At 55.1% G+C, this 13,408-nt stretch overlaps 1 protein-coding gene across 2 annotated transcripts in view; it reads right to left on the bottom strand.

The window, feature by feature from the left end:
• Nucleotides 1-13,408, bottom strand: part of PLXNA1 (plexin A1) — a 129,917-nt gene that overhangs the window by 64,656 nt on the left and 51,853 nt on the right. For both annotated transcript variants that reach the window (XM_074878813.1, XM_074878814.1), the window contains exons 4-8: nucleotides 11,376-11,516; nucleotides 9,223-9,323; nucleotides 8,756-8,879; nucleotides 6,523-6,676; nucleotides 5,801-5,900 (exon numbers count right to left, since the gene is read on the bottom strand). In XM_074878813.1, coding sequence (XP_074734914.1) covers nucleotides 5,801-5,900; nucleotides 6,523-6,676; nucleotides 8,756-8,879; nucleotides 9,223-9,323; nucleotides 11,376-11,516 — 620 coding nt within the window. The remainder of the gene's footprint in view (nucleotides 1-5,800; nucleotides 5,901-6,522; nucleotides 6,677-8,755; nucleotides 8,880-9,222; nucleotides 9,324-11,375; nucleotides 11,517-13,408) is intronic.

Raw genomic sequence — 13,408 nt, 5'->3', positions numbered from 1 at the left:
CTCTGAGTGATCCAGGGGGAAAGCTGGAGCCTCCCCCCAGCCTCCACGCTTGCCCCCAACTCACTACACAGCTGGGTCAAGATCTCCTGACGCTGCGTCCCTCCACCTTCATAACCGAGCTCAAACTTGCTAAGGCCATGCTAAGGAAGCACCTGATACAGCTGTGCAGAAAAGCAGCAGCGGGAAGAGTGCAGCAGGACAGAGGAGCTTCTCAGAGCTGGGTGCATCTCCAGGGTGGGTGCTGGGCCACAAGCATTGCTGCAGGACAAGCCCAAGGGTGGCTTTGAGGACTGGCTCCTCGCTGGGGGCAGCGCTGCAGAAGGCACCTCGCTGCTGTCTCCACACCTGATCTGAAGCACGGGAAGCCCAGGAAACCAGGCTCCTCACCCACTCTCCTTCCCACGCTCCCAGCCCCAGGTGTGCCACGTGCCCAAAGAAGCCCAAAGCACTTCAGCACACGGAGCAGGGAAGGCAGAAAACAAAACCAGCATCCACAGGGGTGAGCTAAGCCTGAGCAGCAAACTGGAGAGGGACGGGGAGTGCGAGCACTGCGCACGCGCGGGGACTCACACACACAGACACCAAGGCTACTTCCGTGGAGCAGCACATTCCTGGAGAAAGGACACGGAGGAGGGATGGGGGAAGCTGAGCAGGACCAAGAGCAGGACCAAGAGCAGAGCCGGGGAGGGCCATTGAGAAGGGAAATTATAAACACGGTGCTAACGGAAACAGCACAGCCTGCCTGTGAGCCCCCCCGACTGCTCCTCAGGCCTCCTCTTGGCAGGAGGATGCACCCTTAGCAAATACACAGCTCCTGCGCAGCCTGCGTCAGGGGTGAGAGGCTGCACTGCAGCGCTTTGGGTTTTAGATCCATCTCTCTGCCCCAGAGCAAGAGGGAAACCCTGAAAAGCAGTGGGAACAGTGTCCCCCGAGCCCCCACACAGACCAGCGGGTAGCCCTGCCCTTCCCCAAAGCCAGGAGGGGTGTGAAGTGGGAGATCAGCTCTCCCCTCCCTCCATCCCTGCCTATCTTAAGCCGTTTCTGCCCTTCCTTTCATGCCAGCCCAATGCTTTTCTGCCCCTGCTGGGTTTTGCCAAGGGCCTTACTCCCAGGGTAGAGGGGGTGGGCACGTTGACCTGCTGCAGGGTGCCCGGGGCATCCACCATCACACTGGTTGGAGGATGCAGAATCAGGCTCCGGCTTTTAAGATAATCCACTTAAAACACTTCCAGCTGCCTCCCCGCACTGGAACACACCACCAGACTGTACCAGCCCCCCTCATTCACAACAAACATTACGTAAACCAGGTTATCCCGAGCGCTCTCTGGAGCCATCCTATAGGATTTTCCACCTGCCCCAGCCCAGGAATACACAGGGATCTGTTACCACCTCGCAGCTCAGCCGTGCTAACTCAGATACACTCACTCAACTGCTTGCAGCCATCTGTCCATGCCTTTGAAAAAAAAAAAAAGAACATGTAGGCATCTGGAAAGGAACAGTGCTGGGCCAGCAGAGAAGCCGCCACGCCATGTGCGGATGGTGCAGGCAGCCAGAACGGCTGCAGCGAGGAGCCCAGCGACATGAGGGCCCACGGGTGCCAACGGGTGCTTCGGACATCAGAGCGGCCCAGCCCTGCCCTCCCTCCCAGCCCCTGGGACATGCGTTAAAATCCCATTTACTTAATGGGGGCTTATAGGGAAAGCCTGACCTGTGGGACAGGGCCACAGCAGAGTCACATCTCTCCAGCCAGGAGCAGCTGGAGCCGTTTGGCACGTCTGCCCCTTGCTCCAACCTCAGAGAAATTCAACACCCTGCAGCTGATGGGACCCTGGTGACACAACCATGAGGCTGGCAGCATCACGACCACCTCCTAGCACAGGTTTCCAGGCTGCTCAGATCCCCTCTCAGCATCAGACCCACAGACATGTGATTTTCCCCCTTTCCCTGCGCCACCGCCTGGATTTTTGCTTCATGTTGCAATGGCTGGTCATGCTGGCGGGGAGCTTGGTGATGCTCTGGGCATACCACTGCTCAAAAAAACCCAGCAGTGCTACAAAACAGATGGGGATGAGTCTCTTGAACCAAGGAACAAGCGCCAGGCCAAGAGGGAATGGCCTCAAGCTGCGCCAGGGCAGGGTCAGACTGGCTCTTAGGAAGTATTTCTTTGCAGAAGGGGTTGTTGGGCGTTGGAATGGGCTGCCCAGGGCAGGGGGGGTTGAAGAGTCGGGTTGAGCCAGCGCTGAGGGATCTGGTGGAGTTGGGAACGGTCAGTGTGAGGTTTGTGGTTGGACTGGAAGATCTTCAGGGTCTTTTCCAACCGAGATGATTCTGTGAAAACCTACCCATAGCATCAAAGGAAGCACCAAACCTTCCCTGTCCCCCTCCACTCGCCAGCCCCATCCCTGCAGCCACACTCCCCAAAAAGCTGAATGGCAACAGGATTTATGGAGTGGAGTTTCCAGGGGAGAAACCCAGAGAGCAAACATGGAAACAGTGGGAAGAAACGCATCTTGATATTCGCTGCAATTGCTCACTGGCTTTCTGGAAGGATTCCCCCCTCGCCCACCTCGCCAGCAAGCGCAGGCAGCCGGAGACAGGCAGGGAGTCTGGTGTTAACATCTTTATCTTGAAAGGGGATTCATTTCCCCATGAATGCTTTGAAAAGGGAGTTTAACGCTGACAAAGACAACCTTAACATCTGCCTGCACCTTAACATCTGCCTGCGCAGGCGCTGGACATGGGCTGATTCATTAGATGATAAAAGGCACTGAGCGGTCTTTAAATTCCTGCGCTTGATTAGTGCCCCATAGGAAACCCCCAAGGGGAACCACCCTGGTCCCTGCCACGGGGTTTTCCATTCCACCCTCCACCGCAGGAACCAGAGCCCGTCCCCAGGAGCTGCGGGCGAGCTTGTGCGGGCAGCCCTGCTCCCCCACCGTGGGCTGGCAGTGACCCTCAGACACCCACGTGCCCCTTCGCAAGGGATCCACCATTTTCCTGCATTGACCTCCAGGTTTCCACTCCCCCGTTCAACGCATCTGTCACAGCTCAGCCAGAAACATCCCCTGCCTGACGCATGAGCCTCCAGGAGCCAGAAGCCCAGAAGATGCCACTGCCTGGAAATACCTGCCTGCGCCCCACGGGAGCCCCAGGGCTACCAGGGTGCAGCTGGGATGCCCAGAAGCTTGCCAGGTGACCCTGCTGTGCCCCAGAAGCTGCGAGTCCCAGACCAGAGCTCCCAGGGACCCCGCACGGAGAAGTATCCTGGGAGCCAGTGATGCTGGTCTGTGATGGGGACTGTCCCGTCGCAGCGGGTGACGCTATAAAGTCCTGCAATAACAGATGGGACAGCAACGGAGCTCTACCCCCTCGGCCTGGACCATCACAAGCCAAACAGACAGGCAATGCAACCTCCTCCACACCCCTCCTTCCCTGTAGGAGAAGGGATTAAATGTATCTTCCCTTCTGCAACCCCTCCCTGGACCAGGTAGGTTCCAGCAGTCCTTGAAAACACATGGGAAGAAGACTTTTGCAAGGTGGTGAGAAACAAGAGAGCCGGGATGCTCGCGCGGCGGCAGGATCAGCCCCGCTGCCTGCAAAAGGGCTTTAGCGGCGTGTTTTGCTGATGCCTTTCCAGATGTCTGCTGAAAATAAGAAGGATCAGACTCTCCCCGGTGTACACGGTGGAGATGCGTTGGCTTCCCTGGAGCTACCCCAGCTGACACCAGTGAAGCGCTGCCTTATAATCCTCCCATCTCTCCACAACCATCTGAAAAATCTCGCCTAAACGTTTCGTCCTCAGCTGAGAAATGATTCGACACGCAAGCCTCTGGCTTCCAACCTAAGCAAAGACGCCCAAATGTAAAGAAGAAAACGTAATGCAGAGTGATCAGAGATCTCCACAGGAAAAATATTAGCCTCATGGAAAAGCATATTGTTCCTAATACAGAATTTATCAGGCTGACGTATAGATTTTCCTCCACAAAATATGAAACCTGGATCTGAAAGGCTATTAACTCCGAAGAGATCCATTAAAGACGCCTGTCTGCAAATGGTATTTAAAAGTATTGCATCATCCTAGGTATTGTCATGCTCTTTGGCTATGACTCGACTGCAGGTCACATAGTTAAAACTGCCTCCAAACCCTAAAATTCTTGACGTAAAGAAAATAATAATAATGTTCACCAGCCTAGAACATGGACTTTTCTATCAGCTCCACCCGGAGCCCATAAATATTAATGCATCCATAATTAGCCTTTTTAAATAATGCATCCAAAATTAAACATCAACGCAGTAATAAATCAGTCAGGGTTCTTTGTTGTAGGTTTGTTGGGGGGGGGGGGGGGGGTGTTGGGTTTTTTTCTCCCTCCTGTGTCAAGCACATAAAATAAAATGCCAATTCCCTCACCACCTCTTCCCGCTGGACTAAAATGCTGGAGCCCCGATTGGATCAAATCCGATGCCATTTGTACTTAAAAGCCTTCTTTCTTTCATTTAGAAAAATAAAAGTCACATCTGCTTTTTGATTTGCGAAATAATGACATGCAGCCAGCCCGAGCCAAAGCTGAGCTAATGTTATTGAAACCACACGACGTGAAGGGAGACAAAGCTCATCTCAGGGAGTCAAGGTGAGGGATAAAGTCAAGTTTGCAAACTCTCTCCTCCCTCGCCACCACAGCGCTGCCAGGAGCTGAGACCCGCTCGCTGCGCCAAGAGCAGGCAGGGCAGAAATCCCTGCGAGGCCCAAGGTTTGTGGGGGCTCTCCTCTGACGCATCCCCCCGCAGCTCATGGACCAGCCAGGGCACCCACATCTCACCTGCTTTTCCCTGATCAAAGTGGAAAATCCCAACAGGCTTTTGGAGGAGCAACCCGCAGCAGAGCCCCCCAAGCCAGGGTAGACACTTTGCACAAAGCCATCCGAAAGAGATCACTTGGCATTTGCTTATCTATAATTACTGATCAGCCAGAGCGCCACCATCCATGGGAGGTTTCTGGCAGGGTAATGAAATTGCTTGCATTCTTGAGCTCCAAATTCTTTGCCCAAACACACCCCAGCTTCTCCTCCGACGTGCCCGCAGGAGAGCCATCTCCCCGCCGCTCAGGCACACCGGCCGCAGCTCCTCACCGGGAGCTCACTGTCAGACACACTGCTTAGACAGCACATCAATAATCCACACCTCCTCTATTTTATCACACGCATATCTCAAACTGCCTAAAAACCCCTTACGTGGAGTAGATTGCGCGGCAGCCTGACAAGAAAGCAAATTCACAATTACTTCCAGTTAGGAAATTCTCGGGTAGATGCCTCAGGACATGCAGCATGTTCTATCCCAGGCTGCTGCAACTTTCCAGCTCACTCTCCTGCAAGCCTGGGAAGCAGGTACCTTCGCTGGAAAACCCAAGCTTTTCCTTTTGCATCGCCCAGTCACTCCTATTAACTGTTTCCAGGAATAACAAGATGCTTGGCATTTTCAGTCACATGGATTGCTACAGTCTGCAATGCAGTAAACTTGCTTTTTCTCCCAAAGCTTTGCCAAACCCAAAGCCCTGTTTTTAAGTGAGTTTCTGCCCCTGATGCTACATGTTCCCACACGCCCAAACCAACTGTGGGTGCTCTGGTCATCGTCCCAGTTTACAAGGGCAAAAGGAGGAGGTTTCCCACTGCAAACACCACTATATTCAACTGCCCTTTCCTCTTGCAACATCAGCACCCACAAAGCTGAGATCTCTCTCTCCCAGCCTCACACTGCCCCAGCAATCTGCTCCCGGAGCGCTCTTAACAAAGCCCAGGCCACTTACGATTGATGGACGCTGCAGTTGTAGAAAACAAAATCCACAGAGGCAAACTTCTTCCCCGTCTCCTTAGATTTCAGGTAGAGCTTCACCACTCGCTTGTCCCCTGGGGAAGACCCAGGCAGAAAAAGACATCAGAAAGGACACAGTGTGCAGCCCAGCATTCAGCCCAAGGTTTGCAATGGGCTGGAGGGAGCTGAGCATCACCACTCAGCCCAGTTAACTAACAAAATCCCCTGAATCTGGGAATAAAAAGAGTGTTCACCCACCCCCGCTCAGCCACCAAAACAGGCCAGCAGAGCCCAAGTACAGGTCTGAGCCCCTACAGCTAACTACAACCTGCTGGCACAGAGGCAGGTGCTTTGGGCTGTAGTGGTGGTGCTGAAGGGGACCTTAACAGTTCTGGGGTCAGCAGAATGTTCTAGAGCCCACAGCCACCTACAGTACATCTGCCCAGGAATGGTCCATAGCTGGGAACGAGACCAGGGTGCCCAAGGTGCTGGTGCACAACCACTACACTGTCAGCAAGTAGCTGTGCCCGTGGCTTGGAGGAGGCCAAGGACCAGTCCCGCCATGAGCAGTAACGTCCTTCTCCTCCTACACGCCGAGAACCCAACTCAGATCCTGCTCGGGGTCACAGGCGGACTGTTCTCCACATCTGCCTGTGGGGCAACAAGTGGGACCAAGTTTGTCTCGGGCTTTCTTCCCACCCCACGGCACAAGCTCACCGCGGCCCCGGGTGATGGGGATGACATCCTTGGCAGAGGGAGAGCTGCAGTAGATCTTCCCATCTTCGATGCGGCTCTCGGATTCGGTGAAGTCTTCAAAGGAGCAGTTGACTCCTGCCGAGAGGTCTGGGACATTCCAGGCCTGCAGGACCAGCTGGGGAGGAGAGGCAAGAGCATCAACACTGAAAACTAGCAAAAAAGACTCCTCTGTGTCTGCTAGGTGTAAGTCTAGCCAACAGAAAAGACCACGGGTGCAAACCCTCCTCTGCCACCCACACGCGGTGGGGAAACATGCTCTGGGCTTTTGCAAGCGAGTCCCATCCGTGGACCTCCCTGCTCAAGCAAGGAGTGTGGATTTAAACGGGTTAAAAGATGGAATGACTCAGAGCCTCCTGCCCTCTGCCCTCGCCATACCACAAGCCATTACGCCTCACCTCTCTACAGAGACCCAACACAGCGTCAGGGCTAAAGAGTGTTTCGCGGAAAGGCGCCCGCTCCGGCAGAGCCGGGGAGGGGAGGAATCCACCTCTTCTTTCACAAAGTCATTCCCAGGGTCAGCAGTTCTCACTTTACAAAATGCTTGCCTTATTTCTAATTTGAATTTTTCACAGCTTCCAGCCATTAGTTCTTGTTATGCCTTTCCTTGATAGATTAAAAAGCCCTTTAGTCCCTGATATTTGCTCCTTGTAAAGGCACTTATACTCTGTAATCAAGTCACCTCTTAATCTTCTTTTTGATAAGCTAAGCAGATTGAGCTCTGGAAGTCTCTCACTGCAAGGCATTTTCTCCAGCCTTCAACTCATTTACATGATGTTTACGGGAGGTTTTCAGCCTCTCCCTTTAAAAGCTGGACTCCAGCCTGAGCGCAGCGTCCCCGTGTCGACGACACCAGACCTCATGCAGCACCCTGCTGTCGGGCAGGGCGATAACCACCAGAGAGGAGAAAACTGCCTCAAGAGCCCCGCAGCCAGGGCTCAGCCCCGACACCGCTTTCCAGGACACTGGGCGAATGCCTGTCTTCTGCCTCCATGTCTAACTTCAGACGTGGCAATACCAAACCCCAAATTTTTGCTAAACCAGACCTACTCAAACCCAGCTGCTCCGAAGGAACTCTCATGCCACACCACCCCTGGGTCCCAGCAGGTCCCACCCGCAGCCATCTCACATTTATCTCTGTGTTACCAGACAACGTTAGCCCCTGCAGAAGCGCTTTCCAAACCATTTCCATCCGGTGACAACTCCCCTCTGACGAGGACTTTTTGAGATCTGTCAGGGAGCCAGTTCTTAATCCACTTAACACGTGCTTTATCAATATTGTATAATGCTAATTTTTAATCAGAACATTGTGTTGTACCAAGTCAAATGCCTTGTAGAAGCCTAAAGACATCACATCCCCGCAGTCCCTCTTCTAATTCAAGTCATAATTTCATCAAAGAACAAAATGCGGTTTGTCTGACATAAAACCATGTTGACTGGCATTAATTATATTCCCATTCTTAAATCTTTATCAGTTGTATCCTGCACCAGTTTTTTTCCTTTGGTTTTTCGAAATCTGATATCAAACTAAGCAGTCTCTGACCATTTGGTCCTTTCTGCATCTGGGCAAAAAACAAACACCTTTTCTGTTTCTGGGGTTTTTCTCAACATTCACTTATTTATTATGAAGCCATATTATTACAAATATCCGCAGGCCACAGAACATCTTGGCCAACTCTTTCAGGACTCCCGAGCGCCAGATATCCAGACATGGCAGTTTTCAAAACTTTATTGCTAGTACACGCTGTTTCATATTCTCTTCACGGTGCTAATGGCCTGGAAAATACTTCGGGGAAGTCCATCATCCTTTCTGTCTGCACAGAGAGCGCAGTGAGTTGTGCATCGGAGTCTCATCCCAAAATATCTACTAAAGGCCAGGGTCAGAGACAGGCTATTGAGCTAGACAGATCGCTGGCCTACAAATGGCATCTCTGATGTTGGTGTTTGTATTATGGAGAAATATTTATTGCTTGGTTATGTCTTTTCTGAATAATCATCAACTGGTTTATTATCTCCATCAATAGGCCAGCCCTCATCAATGCCCTGCACTTCGCTATGTTTTATTTGTCTCGGACCTCTCTTCCCCTTTCTCCCTATCTGTCGTATACTCATTAGTTATTTTTAATTGCCGTGGCTCCCCGAGGGTCAGGAGGTGGCTGGGGAGGGAGGGGGTCTGCGGGCAGCAGGGGTGGCTTACCGGGACCTCCGACATGGTGACCGAGATGTTCTTGGGCTGGACAGTGAGCTGGACGCACTGCCGCAGGTCGGAGGCGAAACGCTGGGGCTCGTCCGCCCGCTCACACCGGTCCTTGCGTGAGCATCTGGAGGGGGGTGAAACCACCACGGTGAGGAGAATTCTGAGCTGACCACAGCAGACAGACCCTTTGGCACAGCGGTGATGCTCAGCGAGAGGCCTTGGGTGCCTGAGGCCCGTATGGGAGCTCTGCCTTCCGCTGGTGCCAGCCCTAGGGGTCTTTAACATTCAGCTTTTCTTATCGGCAGAAAGACACCGAACCCAGGAGCCTGTGGGCAGGATTAGAGGGGCCCTGCCGCACGCCTGGGTGCCCTGGGAAGGGACGACAGATGCCTCGGACCTCTCCATCCCCACGAGATACGTCCCCATGGAGATCAGCGGTGGGGATGGAGATGGTTTGCGGGACTTACATGTTGTGGAGGACGCACCAGCCGCAGTGGGGGTCCCGGGAGCCCAGGCACAGCTCGCAGCTCTCGTACTGCTCACAGCTCTCCACCGGCACCCGCGTCACCTGCGGGGAACAGGCAGGGAGGGAAGGGGGATGGGCTGTGTGTTTCCCTGCTGTGTCCATGCCTAGACCCTGGCAGAGATGGGGCTCACCCTGGCCCACGGCTCCCACCCCATTAATCAGAGAGGAGGCAGAGGTGAGGAGCAGGCTGAACCCCCACCACGATGGGGGCAGCACATTTGCAGGAAACGTTTCCATGCCAGGGAGGCTTTTACCCCAACCAAGCTCCTTCCACCGTTGTATCTTTGCAGGGCTGCAGGACAGGGCTGTGCTGGCTCCCAGTACCAGCTCCCAACACCAGCCAGGCACCCTGGAGCTGCCACAGCCCTGCTCTGAAAGGGTTACCAGTCCTTTATTAATTGCTCCTCCAGATTTGATTAAAATCCCCTCATTCTCTGAGCCCTTCGAGCTCTGTTACAACTGTTCATTTAATTACTTTCCACCAGCACTCTGATAACACTGAGCCGTAGTAGGGAAGCGAGTGGGTTTTATTAAGGAGAGGGGAGGAGAAGAGGGGGGGACGGGGAGGGGGCGCAGGGAGCTGCCTGCTTGCCTGCCATGAGGAGCCGGCAGCACCGAGCAGCTGCCCGCGCCTGCTGCGCTCGTGCCTCAGTTTCCCCACTGCTCCCACAGGGCAGGACTCACTCGTTAATTAAAATCTACAAACTTCTCTACTGAAGGCTAAACCCGGGGTGCTTTTCCTCGTCCCAGCCCAGGGGGGCAGGGCATGGGCTCAGCAAGATGCCTACAGGGCTGGGATAAGGCTGGCCCATCAGTACCCTCCAGTTTGCATTCCGATGAGGATACTGGTAGCGTTCCTCGTTGTTTGTCCCCTGACTTTGCTTCAGGTGGGCCGTGGCGAGGGGGTCGGCAGCGGGTCCCCACCCCAGGCAGATCCCACACAGACAACTGTGGTGGCCCATGGGGGAGATCCCCCATCCAGGTCAGCATAACCCAGCATCCACGTCTCCAACATCTCCCCCGCTGAGGGGAGGCTTAGCTAAGCCAGTCCTGGGACAGAAACACAGCCCAGGACAGCTGCAGGGAGGAAGCTAAATGCAGTTTCTGCCTCGCCTGAAAAGCCACAGGTTTCCTGCAGCAGAGCAGAAACCAGAGACAGGCACTGGGAGGAGGAGGGAAAGGGCTCTGCTGTCCCCATGGGGCTGTCTAGACAAACCCACGGCCCTACTCCAGCATCCTTCCTCCTCGCAAGCCCCGGGGCTGGCGGCCAGGAGACCCGTGAGGCCCCGAGCTCTGCGGCACTCCCGCTCACACACACCTCTGCTGGACAGAGGAGCAGAGACGCTGCGAGACACAGGCACGCCGCGTCCCAGCACAGCCACCCTGCGTCACCCCACGGGGCACAGCATGCGTCCCCGCTGACCCTGGCTCCAAAAAGTGCCACCACTCTGGCATGGACCTGCTTCACCTGCTCCAGCGCAGCCCATGGATAGATTAACTCACACCAGCAAGCTCTCCCACACATCAAGGATCATGCAAACGCCCACAAAGCCAACGAAAACTTCCTATCGTGAGCCCTGAGCTCAGTGCCAGGATGGCAGCACCAGATCTAGATCAGGTCTGTACGTCTGGTTGGCTCAGCATGAGCAGAGGCAGGGACCAAAGGGCCTGGGGACACACCAGCCCCATGTCCCCTCTGCCCTGAGTTGCAAAAGCTGCTGCCCCAGAGGAGAAAAAGACATTTGGAGCAAGGAGCTTCTGCTAACCTGCAAAAATCCTGCTCAGGAGGGGATGGTCAGAGCAGGGAGGAGGGTGATGGCCAGCCCCTTGCAGCAAGGAAGGGTCAGGATGCCCTTGGCCCCAACCACGGGGATTTCAAGCAGCCGCTGCTAACAATGAATGACTTGGGGCAGAGGAACAGCAAAGAGCTGCCACTGGTCCCCTCAGACACGCAGCCCCAGGCAGCCCCGATCCCAGGAAGCAAAAGTCGTGGAGCTGCCTGAAAGGCTTCCCAGCGCATGGGATGGGAGGCTGGGATGGCAAAGCGGGCTGCCAAGTCAGGAGAGCAGAGGGGCTGCCATCCCCTCCCCTTACCTGTTTCTCGGTCATAGCATAGATGTGCTGGCGGTCAGGGCTCAGCACCAGGTCTCGCAGGATGGAGCTGCCCTCGTGGGCCACGACGTTCTCGTACTGCAGTGCTTGGTGCTTCCTCTCAGCCTGCAAATCCACCAGGATCTGTGGGGAGAGCAAGGGGGGGTGAGCACGGGGCTACACACACCTCAGCCCCCACCCAGTGAGCAGGACGGGGGATGCCACCCCTCTGTCCCACACCAGCGTGGTCACCCCATGGCCACCACAGCACGGCAAGTAGCAGCCGCTTTACAAACAGCCCGACCCTTTGCAGAAGAGCAAACTTAACGTTTTCTTCCCGTTTTTGCATTTGTCCAGTGCATTTGCACCATGTTTACGCTGATGGAGGTCACCTCTCTCCAGGAAATGAAGCCACACCCGTGGTTTTCATGCTGCCCCCCACTCTCTGCCACCCTGCTTCCCCCACTGCTGCTCAGACCCAAACCCCTTCAGCTCGCAGCACAGCACAGACGAGCCCCCAGCTTGCAGCAGAGCAGCAAACCCCATCCTGCCGCAGCGGTCCTGAAAGCAGCTCACATGCCAGACCACAGCAAGCCCCAGCCGGGCAGGACGCTGCGGCGCATGCAGGCAGGGCTCCCGTCCCCCCATCCATCAGAGGAAACGCTTGGGCTCGTGACCGGGGAAGTCAAGAGGGTCTCAAGGAAGCTGAGGGTCAACAGAGGTTCAGAAAATGCCTTTGTTCCCTGAGCAGGAACGTGGCGAAGGCTTTAATCCCCTCACAGCTCGCAATTACATTAAAGCTCTTCCTAAGTACGCTAGTTTCTGGCTGTACCGTTGATAACCACATCAGGAGGCACCACGGGGCTGGAGGCACCCACCGAGCAGGAGCTAAACTCAGCTGCGCCACTTGCTGTGACCTGACTGCCACCTGCCTGAGCGAGGGACCTTCCTGTTAATGCCAGCGCTTGTGATATCCCCAGATTCAGGCTGTCCCCTGGCATGGGGCAGCCTCAGGGAAGACAAGGCCGGAGAAATGGCTTAGTGGGTCTGGTCTGCTGGGATGGGATGGGATGGGATGGGATGGGATGGGATGGGATGGGATGGGATGGGATGGGATGGGATGGGGGCCATGCCAGCAGCACATTCTGCATAAAACCCAGAGGCAGCAGAGAATCGGAGAATCACAGAATCATCTCGGTTGGAAAAGACCTTGAAGATCCTCCAGTCCAACCACGAACCTCACACTGACCGTTCTCAACTCCACCAGATCCCTCAGCACTGGCTCAACCCGACTCTTCAACCCCTCCAGGGATGGGGACTCCCCCCCTGCCCTGGGCAGCCCATTCCAACGCCCAACAACCCCTTCTGCAAAGAAATACTTCCTAAGAGCCAGTCTGACCCTGCCCTGGCGCAGCTTGAGGCCATTCCCTCTTGTCCTGGTGCTTGTTCCTTGGCTCAAGAGACTCATCCCCCCTCTCTGCACCCTCCTTTCAGGGAGTTGTAGAGGGCCATGAGGTCTCACTGCTGCCAGCACACCCAGGGCGCCATCCAGCACCATCATCTCCAGGACTGGGGATCCCCCCACAGGTCCAAACACACTGCTTTGAAGCACCCCTCAAAACACAGCCTGCAGCCCTGCCCTGATCATCTCACCCACTCCAACAGCCATGCCCAAGCCCTTGGGCCCCCACGACAAGCCACCCCAGCCATCTCGTCCCCCTCCCGCGATAAATCGCCGTTGGCATTTGCATAGTTCCCAATCAGGAGGATACGGGCCGGGAAAGCAGGATCCCGGTGTGCAGCTGATTAGCATGGAAATGTATGCGGCTCACAAACAAACCGGGGCCCGTTTAATTAGAGCGGCGCCTTTGATTCACTGCCAGCCTCCTGCATGCACCAGCCCCGGATTATTTTTAGGCAGTTTTACAAAACAAATGTATTTAATTAAGAAAGAGACCCCTGAGCAACCAGAGAGCGACGAGTCCTGCACAGCAGCGAGCAAAGGGGCCACCCTCTCCCCGGGGGACGTGGTGACC

The sequence above is a fragment of the Strix uralensis genome, chromosome 10 (assembly GCF_047716275.1).
Source record: "Strix uralensis isolate ZFMK-TIS-50842 chromosome 10, bStrUra1, whole genome shotgun sequence".
NCBI classification, from domain to species: Eukaryota; Metazoa; Chordata; class Aves; order Strigiformes; family Strigidae; genus Strix; species Strix uralensis.
Note: the sequence above shows the minus strand (reverse complement) of the source record. Positions and strands in the feature narration are given on the sequence as shown.